The sequence below is a fragment of the Chiloscyllium plagiosum genome, unplaced genomic scaffold, assembly GCF_037043375.1.
Source record: "Chiloscyllium plagiosum isolate Xiang-an unplaced genomic scaffold, Cpla_swu_hap1 HiC_scaffold_36, whole genome shotgun sequence".
In the NCBI taxonomy this organism is placed as follows: Eukaryota; Metazoa; Chordata; class Chondrichthyes; order Orectolobiformes; family Hemiscylliidae; genus Chiloscyllium; species Chiloscyllium plagiosum.
The window spans coordinates 2,342,888-2,361,712 of record NW_028270174.1 but is presented as its reverse complement, the minus strand read 5'-3'; the positions used below and the strand labels follow the sequence as shown (position 1 = coordinate 2,361,712).

The 18,825-nt window shown below is 40.8% G+C and overlaps 1 protein-coding gene across 3 annotated transcripts in view; it reads left to right on the top strand.

Moving 5' to 3' along the window:
• Positions 1-18,825, top strand: part of LOC122539545 (B-cell scaffold protein with ankyrin repeats-like) — a 305,708-nt gene that overhangs the window by 140,852 nt on the left and 146,031 nt on the right. For all 3 annotated transcript variants that reach the window (XM_087979861.1, XM_043674515.2, XM_087979862.1), the window contains one exon: positions 7,135-7,334. In XM_087979861.1, the coding sequence (XP_087835987.1) occupies positions 7,135-7,334 (200 nt within the window). The remainder of the gene's footprint in view (positions 1-7,134; positions 7,335-18,825) is intronic.

The window sequence follows — 18,825 nt, the reverse complement described above, 5'->3', positions numbered from 1 at the left end:
TTGTGTCCAAACCTTCTGTCTGACTGCTAGGGAACACATTACTGGAAAAAAACACTAAGAACTGTGGATGCCAGAACTCAGAAACAAAAATAGAGAGAAAACAGAGTTAACATTTCAAGTCCAGTAACCCTTCATCAGAACTGAAGCTACCTGGGGAAAAGGTGAATTTATCCTGATGATAGACAATGTTGGTGGAGTCGGAGGGAGAATAGAGTACACAGAAGCAGTACCCAGAGAGAGAGTGAGAAAGGGATAAGCAAACAAAGAGATTGCTGATGATAAACTGATAGAGAGAGAGATGTTAGGTAGTTGGGAGATAACAAGAAGCATAAATGTGGGATCAAAAATGTATATGTTGGGCCATGTCCCTACCCCAGCCTCCATACACCAGGCCTTGTCATCACATGGGCTGCTACACACACAACCTATTGTCAGCTACTAATAGCACCCATTAACGGGTGTTCATTCCCCCAGACTGACCTTTAACTACCCCTTTGATGTCCAACTGTTTTTTTCTATGGTTTCCATCTCACCTACCACTTACTCTTGCCCCTTCCCCACCCCATCATCTGCATATATTCCAACATTTTCCTAGCTACCATCAGTTCTGAAGAAGGTTTCACTGGTCTGGAAATGTTAACTCTTAATTTCTATCCACAGATGCTGCCAGACCTGCCGAGTTTTTCCAGCAATCTCTGTTTTTGTTTATGTTTGTAAAAGTTTGAAAATAAATTGGCTGTGCTGAGAACAGTCCTTACAGGACAGAACCTAGTGTATAGGGAGAGGGAATGAACAAAATACTCATGATCGTATCTTTGACCTGAAGAAAGTGAGAGGAGTTAAAGGAAAAGTTGCGGAGGAATTGAAGAGGAGCTCAACAGGCAGAGGAGGGTGGTTATGAAGGACTTCTGCCTTCACTCCTCCCCTCCCTCCCACAATAATGTTACTGACTTTCCACTTCACCAGTCTTCACCTCCAAAGGATCATATGCTGACATTTCCACCACTTCCAGTGGGACGCCACTTATTTTCCACTCTTCCATTATCAGCATTCCACAGAAACCATTCCGTCCAGGAGCTCCCTGATCCACATCTCCCTCACTCTGAGCACTCATTTACTTCCTCCCTTCTCGCTATCTAAGGCTCCAGGCACACCTTCCATTGAGGAGACTAAACACAAACTGGGTGACCACTTTGCCAAACATCTAAGCTCAATCTGTAAAAATGACCCTGAACTTCCAGTCGCCTGCCACTTCAACACAAAAGTGTGTTCCCTGACAGTAATCTCTGTCTCAGGCCTGCTGCAGCATTCCAGTGAGGCTTAGCTGGAGGAACTGCGCCTCACTTCTACCCAGCCTCCTTACAGCCTTCAGTCCTCAACATTGAGTTTTACAGTTTTACAACATGAACACCCTCTCCCTTGTTCATTCCTTTCCAACACACCTCTACGTCCTGTCCAGCAGGAGCCACTCCCGGCGTAACCAAACAATTTTCAAACATTTACACTTCTCATTAATACCCCATCTAAGTATTATTTCTCTCTCAGCTTTTCATCAGCAATCTTTTTGTTTGCCTATCTTTTTCTCTCTCTCGACACAATCTCCACATACTCTATTCTGCCCCAACATCACCACCTTAAGAAGGGCTTTTGCCCGAAATGCTGATTTTCCTGCTCTTTGGATGCTGCCTAACCTGTTGTGCTTTTCCAGCACCACTCTAATCTAGACTCTGATCTCCAGCATCTGCAGTCCTCACTTTCACCTAAATTCCATCCTTCCACAGCTATCTTCAGTTCTGATGAAGGGTCACTGAATTTGAAATGTTAACTCTGTTTTTCTATCTATAGATGCTGCCAGATTTGCTGAGTTTCTCCAATACTCCCTGTTTTAACACTGTTCACATGATGGACCTTTTTGATTGGGTTAAAAATGGGCATAGAATCACTTGAAAACACTACCTAATCAATCAAGTTTTATTGTAACTTTCAAAAAAAACTTGATCAATATTTGAAAATGAAAAATATTCAGAGCAATGCAGGAGTAGAGTGTAACTAATTCGATTACTTTCAAACAACCAAGACAGATATGATAGGTTAAATGGTCTTATTTTGTGCTGTACAATCTACAATTGTGTGAGGAGTGCACGATTGACAACAACCTGTACAGAACTTGCTAAATACCCATGGTTTGAATTTTTCTATAACATAATGTATAGGTTTATAACTTAGATTTATGAAGCAACTTTCACTGGTATGTGTTCTCTTTAAAAATTTCACTTAACATTAAATCAAACTAAATAATCTTCTTAGCTCATGAGAAGAGTAAGTTTTGTAATTACTAAAATGCAAGGTGTAGAAGCAACTGGAGAAAATTTTATTGGGTCAACATTTGATAACATTGTAAAATAATTCAATAAACTTATTCTGTTCAGGTCCTTGCTCCATCTGAAACAAATGTTGCATGGAAGATGCAACAAATGGAAGATCAAGGCTATCAGATGGATAGGAAATGTTTCCATTTGATGGGGAGGCATGCCCAAAACGTCGATTCTCCTCCTCCTTGGATGCTGCCTGACCTGCTGCGCTTTTCCAGCAACACATTTTCAGCCATCAATATAAGACAATCACAGATAAATTCAATAGAGAATTCAGGAGAAACCTCTTTTCACAGGGTTTGGTGAGAAAGTGGAACTCACTACCACATGGTGTGGTTGAATTGTATAGTATAAATTAATTTAAGGGGAATGTCGATAAACAAGTGATTGAGCAAGAATTAGAAGCAGACGGGAGTCAGGTGAGATTAAGAGGGATGGCAGGAGGCTCATGTGAAGCAGAATTACCATCATAGACCAGGTGGGCCAAATGACTTGTTATTATGTTTGTACTGTATTTTGAAAGTTCACAGTAAATTAAGTTGATTAAGTGCAATTAACAAGTAGAATTGAAGATGATGTTCTTGTCTAATTATAAAGAAAAAGTGTGTCATTGTGCAAAGATGTGACAGATCAGAAGAATGAGCAGAATATTTAGCAAAATTAATAAGCAGGGGAAAATTAAAGGGAAACCTAGCCTGAAATATGAAAATAGATAGTTTCTATCAATATTAAAACAAGAGAAGTTAAGAATAGCAGTTTTTGTTCAATAGAAAGTGAGTGTAGAGAGTTGATAATTGAAAATAAAGAGATGACAGAAGAACTGAACACGTAGTTAGCATTAGTCTTTACCATAGAGGATACAAGGAACATCCCAGAATCAGTAATAAATCAAGAATTGGAAGGCAGGGACAAACTCAGACAAATTACAATTGCTGGAGGAGTGCTAGTGAGAAGTTATTGGGGTTGAAGGCTGACAAGGTCTCAGGTCCTGATGAACTTCATCCAACAGTCTTAAAAGAAATGGCTCATCAGTTGATACGGTTTAACTTACCTCAAATCCCTAGATTTGGAAGATGGTAAGTGTAATTTCTTTATTCAACAGGGAAAGAGCCAGAAAGCAGGGAACTACAGGACAGTTGACTTAGCATCCGATCATGAGAAAATTATTGGAAGCTATTAATAAAGAAGTTATAGATAAGTTCAAGTTAATCAGGCAGAGTCTACATGGTTTTAGAAAACAAAAATCATGTTTAGCCAGTTTGTTGGGTGGAATCTTAAAGGAGTCCGAGTAATGTGGCCTGTGGTGAGCAGTGTGGCAAGTGCAGCGAGCCCCATCTCAACATCAAGATTATCTCCTCTATCTCAAAGGCTTTTCACAAATGGCATGGTGAGATTCTCACATGGCAGTGGCAAGAAGCAAGTTGCTGCTTCTTGTTGATTGTTAACTGCCTTATTAATGCCACAGTGTGCCTTGTCAATATTGATACACCCATCTTAACAAATTTGCCAAACAAGCTAGATGTCGAGAAAACTAACAAGCAAACCAGAACTTGTACTTTGCAGATTCAACTTACTGCTTGCTTTGAATGGCCTTCATCAACTCCGTGGGTATTGGCCAAATTCACCCCACATCCATGGACATTAGCATTCGACATTTCTCAACCTCTAAGAAATGTCATGACACATCTTCGATATATTTACAGGAGTCGTTTGCACTGTAATGCCGCACCTTGGGCTGAACTGGCAACTATCCTTGTAATGCTACGTCAAGGGCACTGTGAGCTGAGGGAATGAATCAGGCTGCATCACAGGGCACTTTGTATGCTGACATGGCACGATCTTACTTTGCCCCTACTATAAATGCTTTTGGCTTTCCTGCCTTTCTGTGCTTTTCCCTGTCTCAGCAACCCCCCCCCCCCCCCAAGATTTCTACATTCTCAGGAGGATACATGTAGCGGACCTCTGTATTTCTACATCCTAAGGAGGTTAATGCACTCAACAAACGGTATTTATCTACTGCATTCGACATAAAAGAATGTAAGCTAAGCAACTTTCATGTCCACCCCAGTTTCAACCTTCCAGCTCAGCACCGCCCTTATGACCTGTCCCACCTGTCAATCTTCCTTCCCACCCATCCGCTCCACCCTCCTCTCTGACCTATCACTATTACCCCCACCTCCATCCACCTATTGCACTCTCAGCTATCTTCTCCTCAGCCTCACCCCCTCCCATTTATCTCTCCACCCCCGAGACTCCCAGCCTAATCCCTGTGAAGGGCTCCGGTCCAAAACATCGATTTTCCTGCTCCTGGATGCTGTCTGACTTTCTGTGCTTTTCCAGCAACACATTCTCAACTCTGATCTCCAGCATCTGCAGTCCTCACTGTCTCCCCCAAGATATCTGTCTTGCCTCACCATTTAGTGCAGCCACAAACATTTCTTCCTTGTCATAGTTGTCAGCAGGCTTCACTCAAGATAAGGGAATAGCCTTCACTAAGGCGTTCCCAATACAGTCAATCAAGGGCAGTCTCAGTCCAGGCACTGCTTGGGTGGTCAGAGTCAGGAACCTTTCCTTACAAAGGACGGAGAGCCAAATGACAGGTAGAGCAGTCCCTGTCTTGAATCTTTCTGCCCTATTTGGTCTGGTTTCATCAAGGAATTGAAAGACAAGCAGGTATTGTAGAAGCTGGGTGACACAGCCATTACTATTGACGCATGTAGGGAAGTGCCATGGGTCACTGAGTAGGCAGTGCAGAATGCTTGCAAAATTAGTGGTGTCAGAGTTTGGGGTGGGTGACAGCAATTGAGGGAAGATGTTGATGGCAATAGTTAAAATGGTAGAGCAGGAGCTTTGGTGGGAGGTGGTACAGTGGTAGAGATGGAGTGCGTGTAAGGTATTGGGGAGAAGATGGTGGCACTTATGGTTGCAGAGTGGAGAACAACATTGACCTTCTTCCTACGTTGCCGCATATTTTTTCAGATAATTTTCAGTGCTTTGATCTAGATAGCAATCTCAGATCAGATCATTTTTTGTGGCCTCTACCACTGGTTCTAGGAGAAATGGAAGTCCTGTATCCTGCCTCCCTCACCCTATTCCCTCATCTCTCCCTCCGTTTGAGTTCCTGCCCACAAAGTGGAAGTGGGGTGCCTATTTCCCCCTGTCTGCCATGTCCAGGGCAAATGTCAGCAATTGTATGGGACAGCTCTGGACTGACTGTGGCATTGAGGCTCAACAGACTTTTACTAGTGACAGAGGTGCAGGGATTCTGGTGAATTCAGGAATATCCAGTGAGTGGCAAATTGTTGTGGAAACAACGTGTATTATATGGATTGGCAGTTGCTCAGGAGAGACACTATTACTGACGTGAATTTCAAAAGACAGCTAGAAACCTTCGAAACATTTTGATGCATCTTGGACTTAGCCAGAAAAATATTAGGTTTAGTCCCATGGATTTCCTTAAGGAAGTAGCGCCAAGAATAAAGGGAAACCAGTGGATGTACCAAACTGGGATTTCCAGAAAGCATTTGATAAAGTACCTTGTTACAACAGAAAATAAAAACTCATGATACAGAGACTAACTTGTCGAGTAGACATTTGGCTGGCTAACAGGAAGGAGAGAGTGGGCATAACTGGGTCTTTTTCTGGTTGATACGATGTAATGAATGGTGTGCTTCAGTGATTTGTGAAGTAACTTCAACTGTTTACAATTTACAGAAGTGACTTAAATGAAGGCACCAAAGATGTTGTTGCCAAATTTGCTGATGACACAAACATAGGTAGGAAAACAAGCTGTGAAGAGGACACATGATGGCTACAAAAAGATATAGATGGGTTACCTGAGTTGGCAAAAATGTAGCAAATGGAGTATAATTTGGGAAAAAGTTAAAATTATCCATTCTGGCAGGAAGAATAAAAATTAAATGTATTATGTAAATGGTGAGAGGTTGCAGAGCTCTGAGATGCAGAGCTATCGGGGTGTTTTAGTGCATGAATCACAATGTGCTATGAAGTTACAGCAAGTAATTATTAAAGCTCATGCTATTATTTATTGCAAAGGGAATTGACTACAAAAGTTGGGAAGTTATGTTTCAGTTATACAGGGCAGCTCTGGCAGCATCTGTGGAGAGAAAAACAGTTAACGTTTCGAATCCAGTGACCCTTCAGAACAAAGGGTCCCCAGCACTTTCTGTTTTTGTTTCAGATCTCCAGCATCTACAGTTCTTTGTCTCATTTAAGAAATGAAGAAGTTGCATGCAATGAAGTTTGTGGTAGTGTCAGATGTGTTTATTTTTTAAGATTAGATTACATTACATTGTGGAAACAGGCCCTTCGGCCCAACAAGTCCACACCAACCCGCAACCCACTCATACCCCTATATTTACCCCTTACCTAACACTACGGGCAATTTAGCATGGCCAATTCACCTGACCTGCACATCTTTGGACTGTGGGAGACACAGACAGACACGGGGAGAATGTACAAACTCCACACAGTCAGTCGCCTGAGGCGGGAATTGAACCCGGGTCTCTGGCGCTGCGAGACAGCAGTGCTAACCACTGTGCCACCGTGCCGCCCACAAAATGTACAAGGTGAAATGAGATAAGTCAATATCCACCAAAATGAGAGAAGTCCTTTGTATAAATCTAGGACTACATTCTTTAATCAGTGTGCAAGACTGCATATTTAAAATTTTAACTCTCCTATTTCATCTCACGAACTTTCAATCACATTTGACACTTGCCTACTCTCTATTGTTATCCAGATCTGGAACATGGCCATGAGTTCCCAACACTGCTCCATTTTGCAGCCAAGAATGGTCTAGAGAACCTTGTCACTCTACTTCTAGAATGTCCGGGATCAGCCCAGGCCTCCACAGTTCTGAATGTTTACGGAGAAGACCCAAGAGACATCGCTGAGAAGAATGGATTTCAGCATATCCAGGAGATCTTGGATAAATTTGCAGTAAGTTTTTTTTTATTTACTGGGATGTGGCCAACATTTTTATTGTCCATCTCGTTGCCCTTGAGTTATTTTAATGGTGGTCTTATCCAAGTGATTGGATTTAACAAAGGTAAAACACAAAGTTAACTTGCTGATTTCTGAGGTGACAAGATGCATGCTGATAGTCAATCATATGCAGAGCCTACTGTTGGTTCAGTGATCCTGAAAGATAAGAAATTCTGAAAATGGAGCCATATTCCAGTTAACAACCTGGTCCACTAGAACGTAAAATCAAAGCAGAAGTTGTACGTGTAAAGTATGCTGGGAATCTAAAGGAAATCGCAAAAAAGCTGTTAGTTGTCAGCATTTCTAAAAGGTTAATGATCTATTAATACAACTGACAAGTGAGTTGGAAAATATTTTTAAGAGATGTGACATATATCTGTAATTGTAGGTAACTTGTCAGAAATGGCCAAGAGTTGAAGAGTCTATCCATTGCTATGCTTTCTCAAACCTCCCTGCCTGTAATCTCCTACACTGCTCTAGCTAAACTAAAAGATGACAATCAGGTCCAGTTCACCTTTCCTTGCTCGTCCACATTGGCTCCTGGTCCTGCATTCCTCAATTTTAAGGAATCCAATTCTTATTCTCAAATCCCTTCATGACTTCACTCCTTCTGTTTCTGAAGCCTCCTCCAGCCAAACAATGTTCTGAATCATAGTTTGACCATATCTGAAGGATTTTGTGCCATTTAGTTGCCACATTACAAAAATGAGATAGACACATTGGAGAGGATGCAGAGAAAATTTAAAAGGATAATTCCAGAAATATGGTTTATATTATCAGATTAAGATTGACAGGCTACATCCTTAATGTCTTGAGAAAAGAAAAGTGAGGTGACCTATTACCTAGAAGGACCAAGAGGCCGAAGTATTTAACAACAGGAACTTTATTATTGTGACATTTACTGTGCAGGCAGCCAAGTTTGACTAAGCTGTTTGCCCTCAAATGGCTAATGATGTAAGCGTTATGTCAGATCCTTAAAGTGACAGTCCACCATACTTACACAAATACACAACCCCTCCACATCAGAAGCTCCTACAATGAAAATGTTGAATATTTCCAATCATTAATACCACAGTGAGTAGGCAAGATATATTTTGTCATGGATGGTTTCAACAAATTAACTGCTATGTGCAACTGACATTTTATCATGACCAGTGCTAAAGAACTTTGAGTTTTTGAGTTGGTTGTGTTCTGGTATGCTATCAAAAAATAGCTTAGTCTTTTGGATAATGATCCCTGTTCTCAAGTAACCTTTAAGGAATGTTTCACTATCTGAACAAACCTTTCTGCAATACCATTTGTGGCTGGGTTATAAGGAGCTGATCAGATATTTTGAATTCATTTATGCTTTAGATAGTCCATAAACTCTTGTGGTGTAAACTGTGGACCATTAACTAACAAGTTGTTCCAACCTCACAAAGCTCTCTCCCAGTGTTTCAAAGGTTTTCTCTGAAGGTATCATCTTCATGATGATAACTTCAAGCTACTCAGTATATGTATCACCCATTGTGAAAAACATTCGCCTATCCGAAGGTCTGGCATAGTCGATATGGATTCTTTGCTATGGACCTTCTGCCCATTCTCACAGGTGGAATGGCGCTAGTGGAGGTATATTGCCCACTCTTGCAGAAATTGCACAACTTTCTGTCTGCTCCTAAATTTTGCAGGCCTTCAAAAATAGCTTCTGGCTACCTCCTTTATTCTGATAATGTCACAGTGATCTCACATAGTTGATTTAACACACATTTCCTTCGAGTGGTTGACTGATAACCTTCATTCCCCATAGGAGACATCCTTCTTATGTGGATAGTTCTAGCTTTCATGGAACATATGGCTTCAGTTTTGAAGTTGTGCCTGTGATCTTGCCATGAAGTACCATGTCCATCATGTTTGCTTGTAATGGACCATTTCTAGTGTACTTTTAACTTGTCCTGCTCTTGCCAGAGTGTTTAATGTAGAAAATGTCTTCATAAGGACTGTTTGTAGTTAACTAATTTGGCAAAGATAATCTAGAGAGCCCATCAGCATTCCCGTGTAAATTGAATTGCTGATACTTAATTGTCTAAGTGTGCACTCATAGCAACAATGCATACAGCTAGCTGCTCGAGAATAAATCTCTCTATAAGGCCTGAGTATTGTGGTCAATGGTCTGTAATCTGTTAGCAAGATAAATTCCTGGTCATACAGGTATCAAAAGAATTGTCTAATGCCAAAATAATTCCTAGAGTTTCTCTGTTCACAGTTCATTTCTGCTTTGTTTAACAACGTTGATGCAAGAGCCATTGGCATCTCTTCATTGTGTGAGAAATAAATGCTCCCACTACATACAGTGATGCATTGCATGCTAATTGCAGCAGTAACTTTGGTCAGAATGTTTCAGGACTTCATAAATAAAGTCTCTTTGGATTTTTGTTTGGCATAATAAACTGGCAACAGCTTGAGAATGGTTGCAAGATTTCAAAACATAGAAAATAGAAGCAGGAGTAGGCATTATGGAGCTTCGAGCCTACTCCACCATTTGTGTTGATCAAACCTAATAGCCTACTCCTGCTTTTCCCTCTTTCCTTTGATCTGTTTCATCTAGTGCTATGTACAACTCTATGTACAACTATCACCTGATGAAGGAACGTCGCTCCGAAAGCTAGTGTGCTTCCAATTAAACCTGTTGGACAATAACCTGGTGTTGTGTGATTTTTAACTTTGTACACCCCAGTCCAACTCCAGCATCTCCAAATCATGACTACTATGTACAACTCCTTCTTGAAATCAAACAATGACTTCACATTGACTGCTTTCTGTGGTAGTGAATTCAACAGGCTCACGATTCTTTGGGTGAAGACATTTCTCACCTAGGTCCTAAATGTTTTACTCCATGTCCTTAAGCTGTGACCCCTGGTTCTGGGTTCATTGGGAACATCCTTCCTGCTTTGGGACAAATGTGCCATTGTAATTTAGTAAGCTTAAAAAGATTGTAGTTGGTTTACATTTTTAGGTGTTGGTGCTTCACTTATGGCTTTTACTTTTGAAGGTGACTTGTGTAATCTCGTAACATCAATGAAATAGCCTAAAGATTTCTAAAAATTCACATTCTTCTTTCCTCGCTCTTAGACCATAATCTTCAAGTCTCTGTGGAGTAACATCTGAATTGTAGAGATGCTCTTTTTCATTTCTGTCTATGATGAAAGTATTGTTTAGGTAACATTGGACCCCTTCCAATCCACATAAAATCTGATCCATGGCATGCTGGAATTATACAGGTGCAGATATGATTCTAAATGGAAGTCTCTTGTATCTGATTAGTCCTTTATGTGTTGGAACTGAAGAAGGGTCACAGGATTCAAAACACTGACTCTGTTTTCTCATCACAGATGTTGCCAGACTTACTCAGTTTCTCCAGGGACTTCTGTTTATGCAGGTTTAATAACAAGGCCTCTTCAGATTGTGAGTCTGGGCTCTTCTCATGCTCTTTTTGTACTGTGTAGATTTTCTTCCTACTCTTTGGTTTCTGTACTTTTGTTATATATTATTCATGCTTCATCCTCCAACATGCGCATTCAATGTGCCCTTTTCACCACAGATTATGCAAGCTGCTTCTTTCAACCAGCAATTTGCTGCTCCATGACCTGTTTTTCCACACCAATGGCAAGATTGAGTCTGTGTTGGTGCTCAACCACTATTTGTGATCTCTCATGCTCGAGCTTAGCTGTTGAGCTTTCTTGGCTGCTATTTTCCTTCAAGACTACTATTTCCAGGATTTATCTCTAGATATCTTTCTGTCAGTAATCTTCACTGGATTGATTTACATCTTAACCCTTACAGTCCGTCTCTGGTGGCATCATTTAAGTCATCTCCGAATTCACAGAATTCTGCTAACTTCTTTAAAATGCTATGAACTGGGATATAACTTCAACAATTATGCCAGTTACATTTTCGGAATCTGAACCTTTCAGCATTCACCAATGGATTTGATGAAAAAATTGGTTTACTATTATTTCTTCATAATCTTTGAATTGATTTCTCTGGCTGTAAAACTCCTCAAAAGGTTAAGTCTTTTGCCCGTAATACTCAAGAGCGCAAAGATACTGGACCTGCTTCAGTTTTGTTACCATGATTAAAATAATGGAGTTTCTCTTTAATTTTATCATATGGTTCTGCACTGCCAAACTCTCCTACCATTTTATTTTAAATAGGAAAGGCCTGTGAAGCACGATGTACCAGAAAAAATAAGCACAATGTCGCTTCTTCCCGCCTGAACAAGATATTCCTGAGGCTGCCTATTTCTTTCTGAGTCTGCACCCCAATCTCAAGACATTTCCTCTGTGTAGGATACTCGTTATTCACAATGTTCCTTCAGTTTGGAGGACAGAGCGAATTCATTCTGCACTGTTCACCTCCTCACTGGGTTGATTTTGTTTTATTGACTCTACCTGCTTTGGTGCAGTGATGACAGCTTTTGCTTTCTTTTCTTTTTATCAAATTACCTCCAAAGTCTGCAACGTGGAACTCAATTTTGTTTCCAATGAATCCATGATCGACCCGTTGGATCTTGAAGCAGTTTTTAATCCTAACACTGGTTTTCTTCTTGTGTTACATTCCAGGCCGAGTTAGGACACCAAAATGTTTAACAGCAGGAGCTTTATTATGAAGATGTTTACTGTACAAGCAGCAAGATAGACTCAGCTGTTTTCCCTTCCCAAAATGGCCAATGATGTGTTATCATTATGTCAAATGATCAGACTCTTAACATGATAATCTACTATACTTACACAAATATACAGCATGACATAATAGAGATCTTTAAAATTCTGCAAGGTTTTGATGGATTGGAAACAGTGAGCGTGTTTCCTCTTGTGGGGAACTAATCGCATCAAATAAGAGATTCACCAAAAAATCCAATTATAATTCAGGAGAAACTCTTTACCCAAAGAGTGACAAGAAGTGTGAGGTGGTGGCATATAAGAATTGTCACTTGATTTATAATCTAGATATTGTGGTTAATATTCTAGGGCCATATATTCAAATCCCAGGTGGATGGTGAAATTGAGTTCATTTAACAAAAATCTGCAATTAAAACTGGTGTATTGGTGAGTTTGAAACCTTTGTTATTTTTACCTTGGTGAGGAGGAGGCTAAGAGAAGATTTGATAGGGAAAAACTGTTCCTACTCATAAGAGGTTTGACAACCAAAGGGAACAGTTTTAAATTGCTTTGCATAAGAGGCAACAAGGTGAGTAGTTAGGGTATGGTATGCACTATCTGGGAGTGTGGTGAAGGCAAGTTCAATTAAGGTTTTCAAGAGGGCATTGGATGATTATTTACGTAGAAACAGTATGCAGGGTAACAAGGAAAACGCAAGAGAACGGTACTTATCCAAAATACTGAGAACACCAGTGTGGACACAAAGACCCAAATGGCCTCGTTCTGCACTGAAACATTCTGTGATTCTGAGAATGAAGAAATACTTACTACATGATGTGTTTGAAGGAGATAGTGACAATGCATTTAAGGCGAAGCTCAATAAACACATGAGGGAATAGGAAGTCGAGGATTATGATGCTCCATTTAGATGAAGAAAAATGAGAGGAGACTGGAGTGGAGCACTAATGTCAGCATGGATCGAAAAGGCTGAATGGCCTCTTTCTGTGCCATATGTCCAAAGTAATTCACATAATCGCTGCACTCCTATTCTTAGTTTCCTTTGTCATTTTATATTGTATTTTTAGTAAAAATACAAGTGACACTAAATTACTATTGTTATCTATTTTATTCAGTTGTGCATTCAACTGTTTAGATTGAAAGCTCTTGAATTCCCATCCTTGACTTTTCACTTTTATTTAAGACACTGCTTAAATCCTACCTCTTTGACTAAGCTTTTGATCGCCTGTCTTAATGTCTCCTTCTGTGACTCAACTCAGATTTAAGTATGGATTTACACAACTGTGAACTAGTTATGATGTTTTACCACAATCATGATGCTATTTAAATATAAAGTATTGCTGTTCTCCCCCTGCTACTTTTTCGATCAATAATACACACTGCAACATTATCTGGACAGAGTAATCTGCCTTTTCTGTTTTCAGGTGCTAATGAATCTGCTGCTTTTTTAACTTTTGCTCTTTATTGGAGCCATAATATGGAAAGTTTTCATGCACATTTTGTAGTTAATAAGTAATCTTGACATCCAATTTGTGATTGTTGTTCCTGTTCAGGTTATACCCTTACAAAAAATGTAGTGATGCATCTATCTGGCTGATATGAATGATTATGCTCTGGAAGGATCCTTTCAGTTCAATTCTCATTACCTCCTCTGAGCTCCCTTCCTGCACTCACTGACCAATGGCCTCGAATACCATGATGATCATGGTCTTCATCTGGATGCAGTGTCACAGACAACCAACATTCCCACTGGCAACTATGATGGGCTGCTAGCCTTTGATTGGCCAGTAAATCTGGGCAGTTTAAATTCTATACTAGGTACAGATGTCACAGAGGATGCCTGATGGTGACCAAATACATGTTGAAAGACCAAGTGATTTTGTAAGGCTTTCACCCTATAGAACTAACAGGGATTCCCAGCAGGAGTTGAGTATTTCTGAAAAAAAATTCTGTTGAAGCTTTTCTACTTGCACTTATCAGGATAATTTGCAAGAATATCAACGTAGAGCGAAGTCAAAATTTATGCTATTTGAGAAAGAGTGCTATTTGGTTGGCAAGTGAAAGCTGATTGACAGAGGTGTTGCCATAGGGAATACATCAGTCAGAAGATATTTGACAGTTAACTATCAAGCATTGTTTCAATATTAAATCAGGCATTTTGACTATGATCGTATAAGACATTTCCCTGAGAAATTAATCAGAAATAGTTGTCACCTATTTTGTTGAATTGCAACAGGTGCAGTTAATTTATTTATTTAATTATTTATTTGTTTGTTGTCCTGTGCACCGAAGTACAGTGAAAAGCTTTGTTTACAAGCAGTATAGGCAGATCACAGAAAGCAAGGATGTACAGAACAAGCAATTTTGATGGAGGCATTGAGGTAACATTGCACAGGGCATGTAAGAGGTATCAAAGTTAGCAAGACCAGCTTTTTTTGAGGCAATGGAATCCATTCATTGGTCTAAAAACGGCTGGGAAAAAGCTGTCCCTGAACCCACGTGTGTGTGTGTGTGTGTGTGTGTGTGTGTGTGTTCAGACTTCTGTAGCTTCTGTCTGGCAGAAGAGGTTGTAGAAGATCATTATCAAGGTGCAAATGGTCTTTGATCATGTCGGCAGCCTTTCTGCAGCACCAACCATATAAATGGAGTCCACGGATGGAAGGTTGACTCCCATGATGGCCTGGGCTGTGCACACCACCCTCTATAGTTTCCTACAAGCCTGGGCAGAGCAATTGCCATGCCAGGCCATTATGGGACGGCACGGTGGCTCAGTGGTTAGCACTGCTGCCTCACATTGTCAGGGACCCAGGTTCAATTCTTGCCTCGGGCAACTATCTATGTGGAGTTTGCACATTCTCCCCATATCTGACTGGGTTTCCTCCCACAATCCAACGATGTGCATTTCAGGTGAATTGAATTGGCCATGATAAATTACCCATAGTGTTTAGGTGCATTAGTCAGGGGTAAATATAGGGTAGGATAGGGGAATGGATCTGGATGGGTTACTGTTCAGAATGCTGATGTGGACTTGTTGGGCCTAAGGGCCTGTTTCCATACGTAGGGAATCTAATCTAATCTAATCTTATGCACCAGAACAGTAAGCTTTCAATTGTGCATCTGTAGAAGTTGATGAGGGTCCAAATTTCCTGAGCTGCCTGAGGAAGATGAGGCGTTGTTGTACCTTCCTGACCATCACAACTACATGGGAAGACCAGTGTATGTCTATTCTTTCTGTCTGCTTAGAATGTGCATTGTTCCTGAATAAGTGTAACTTCCATAGCATGCAATTGTGCCACATTGCAATCCTAAATTGATTGTCGGTGTAATTGGGCAGCAGGTCAGGCAGCATCCAGGGAACAGGAGAATCGACGTTTCGGGCATAAGCCCTTCTTCAGGCCTGAAGAAGGGCTTATGCCCGAAACGTCGATTCTCCTGTTCCCTGGATGCTGCCTGACCTGCTGCGCTTTTCCAGCAACACATTTTCAGCTCTGATCTCCAGCATCTGCAGACCTCACTTTCTCCTGTCGGTGTAATTGTTTATATACTCAGGATTATTTGGCAATCTGATGTTGGATACTGTTATGAATTTTGCAAACATAAGCTGGTGAGATACAGTCAATTGTTTGCCTGTTGCAAACAGCCAAAGGGATATGCTGATTGATACAATCTACCAATCCTTGAGGCGAACATCTGCCATACCTCATAACACACTGGTAGTGATTACATATCTATCTACAAATAGCCATACTATTCAAAATTATTACACAATTCCACTGGCAGGATAGTCCAGACAAAGATGAAGACTGAAGATGGTTTGTAAACAACTGGAGAAGACATGAGAGGTTCATTGGCAGTTAGGAAGGCAAATACAATATTGGCATTCATTTTGGGAGGGCTAAAATACAAGAGCAGAGGTCTACTACTGAGGCTGCATCAGGCTTTGATCAGACTGCATTTGGAATATTGTGAACAGCTTTCGGCCCCATATCTAAGGCTAGCATTGGAGGCAGTCCTGAGGAGTTTTATGAGAATGATCCCAAGGATGAAGGGCTTGTCATTGAAGGAGTCTAGGTCTGTACTCAGTGAAGTTTAGAAGGATGAGAAGTATTTCATTGAAACTAACAGAATACTGAGGCCTGGATAGAGAATACATGGAGAAGATGTCTCCACTAGTAGGAGAGATTAGGACCCAAGTGCACACTCTCAGAGTGAAGGAATGACCCTTTAGAACTGAGATGAGGAGGAATTTCTTCAGCCAGGGGGTGGTGAATCTTTGGAAGTCATTGTCACAGAAGGCTGTGGATGTCAAGTCATTGTGTATATTTAAGTCAGAGATAGGTAAGTTCATTATTCGTAAAGGAGTCAAGGGTTATGGGGAAAAGGCAGGAGAATGGAGTTGAGAAGCATATTAGCCATGATCAACTGGGATAGCTGACTTTATGGATTTAATGGCCTAATTCTGCTTCTATCTCTTATGGTCTTATGAAGAATAATTCTACTGTGCAGCAAGTTGTTATGGTTAGGATTGTACTGTCTGAAGGGGCAAGGAAACTGTTTCAGTAGGAGTTTTTGGTTGTCAATTTGATAAATATTTGAAAAGAAGTCTTTTAATGTCTATGGGCAAAGAACCAGAGGGAGTGAGGGAAATTGGGGAGCATGTTCAAAGAGCCAGCACTGGCAAGATGAGCCAAAAGACAGCTTCCTGTCACCATGTTGATGATTCTGTCAGTTGCATCTAGTCATTAGATACTTCCAGATTTTCTTCCTAAAGTATAAAAATGCCAAACATCTCTATTCTGTTGCATAATTCTTTAGAATCCATTAAGGTCCATTAGGATCACGTGTTTAACAAATGTTTTAATACTGCCGGATGAAATTTCTCACTATTTTAATCCCTCTTAAGATCCCTGCAATGTTAAATGGCATAATAATTGATCATGTGAAGAGGCGCAGCACTCTCAACCTCTCATTGTCTGTTAAATTTTTAAATGACAGCAAAGAAGCATTAAGGACACATGCTTCCTTCACAGTGTATCCATATAATTCCCAAATTTTGACAAATGTTGCATACTTCCCCCTTAAATACAAATCTTCACATTTAATCAACTTGTTCATTTTTTGCACAGTATTATATATATATAGCACAGAAACAGGCCATTTGGTCCAACTGCTCCACACAATTGAAATCAATAATGCTCAAAATAAAAGTGAGAATTTAGTTAAATGCTGCTTCCTTTAGGATCAGGAAATAGCAGGAGACTGTTCCTGTCCAAGAGACTGGGCTGGTTGACACTGGGTGAGGCTGTGTTTGGTTGAGCTGTTACCAGATTTGAAAACCTTGCCACAGACTGCACATTGCCTGATTGGCACTCGGCAGGTGGGACTTGCACCTCAATGATTTATAACCCTGGGATAACTGGCAATCAAATACCTGACTGGCACATGAAAAGGGGCGATGCCAGCAGTCACGACCCTAGTTCCTTCCACAGAATCTTGCCTTTTGTGTATCAGCCTTACAGAACCTTTCCCTTTGTGTATCAAATTTCACCATGACAGCTGCAATTTCATCTCAACTAATTAATAAATTCAATTAATTCATTCACTTAAGTCTAGTGGGCTGCACGGTGGCACAGTGGTTAGCATTGCTGCCTCACAGCACCAGAGACCCGGGTTCAATTCCCGCGTCAGGCGACTGTGTGGAGTTTGCACATTCTCCCCGTGTCTGCGTGGGTGCTCCAGTTTCCTCCCGCAGTCCAAAGATGTGCAGGTCAGGTGAATTGGTCATGCTAAATTGCCCGTAGTGTTAGGTGAAGGGCTAAATGTAGGGGTATGGGTAGGTTGCGCTTCAGCGGGTCGATGTGGACTTGTTGGGCCGAAGGGCCTGTTTCCACACTGTAAGTAATCTAGTTTATAAAGTTAGTCTCAGTAAAGATGCCAAGAAACAGTTGTTGATTTATTAATGTCCTGTAGGAAGAAAATCTGCTGTCTTCTGACCCATATGAGACTTTGGAGCCATTGCAATGTGTCTGACTCTTAATGCCCTTCTGATATGACTCACAAACCAGTAAGCTGTATCAAAGTTCTCCAATAAAGTCAGAAGGAATGAAACCCCACATAACATTAACTTAAACACTAGAAATGACAGTGGCAAAATCAGTCCTGTTGACATTGAAGAATTCTCCTCACTATCACCTGGGACTTGTGCCAAAATTGAGAGATCTGTCTCATAGACTAGTCAGACACCAACCTGACAGTCATGCTCAAAATGTTTCACCTTACAGACAATGTCCCAGACACTAGCATCATTATCCCTGGCTATGTCACATCTCACTGGGAGGACAGATCCAAGGAGGATGGTGATATATAGTCGGGTAGCATTTGCTCTAGAATTTCTCAACATTGCTTCCGGACTCCATGTCAAGTCAAATGAGGTCGGAAACCTCTATCTGTTTACCACTTATTGCTCACCGTCAGATGATGAATTAGTACTCTTCTACATTGAATACCATTTGGAAGATGCACTAAGGGTGGCAAGGGACCATATGTATTTAAGATGGGAAACTTCAGTGACCATCACCAACAGTGGCTCAATAGTATCAATACTCACCAAGCTAAAGGACAGAGCTACCAATTGGATCTCAGCAGATGGCAAGTGATCCAACAAGAGGGAGAAACCTATTAGATCTTCTTCTAAGGCAAGTAACTCACCTCATCCCCAAAGCCTGCCCTTTTACAAGGCGCAATTCAGAAGTGTGTTGAAGAACTCTCCATTTTCCTGGAAATGTACAGCT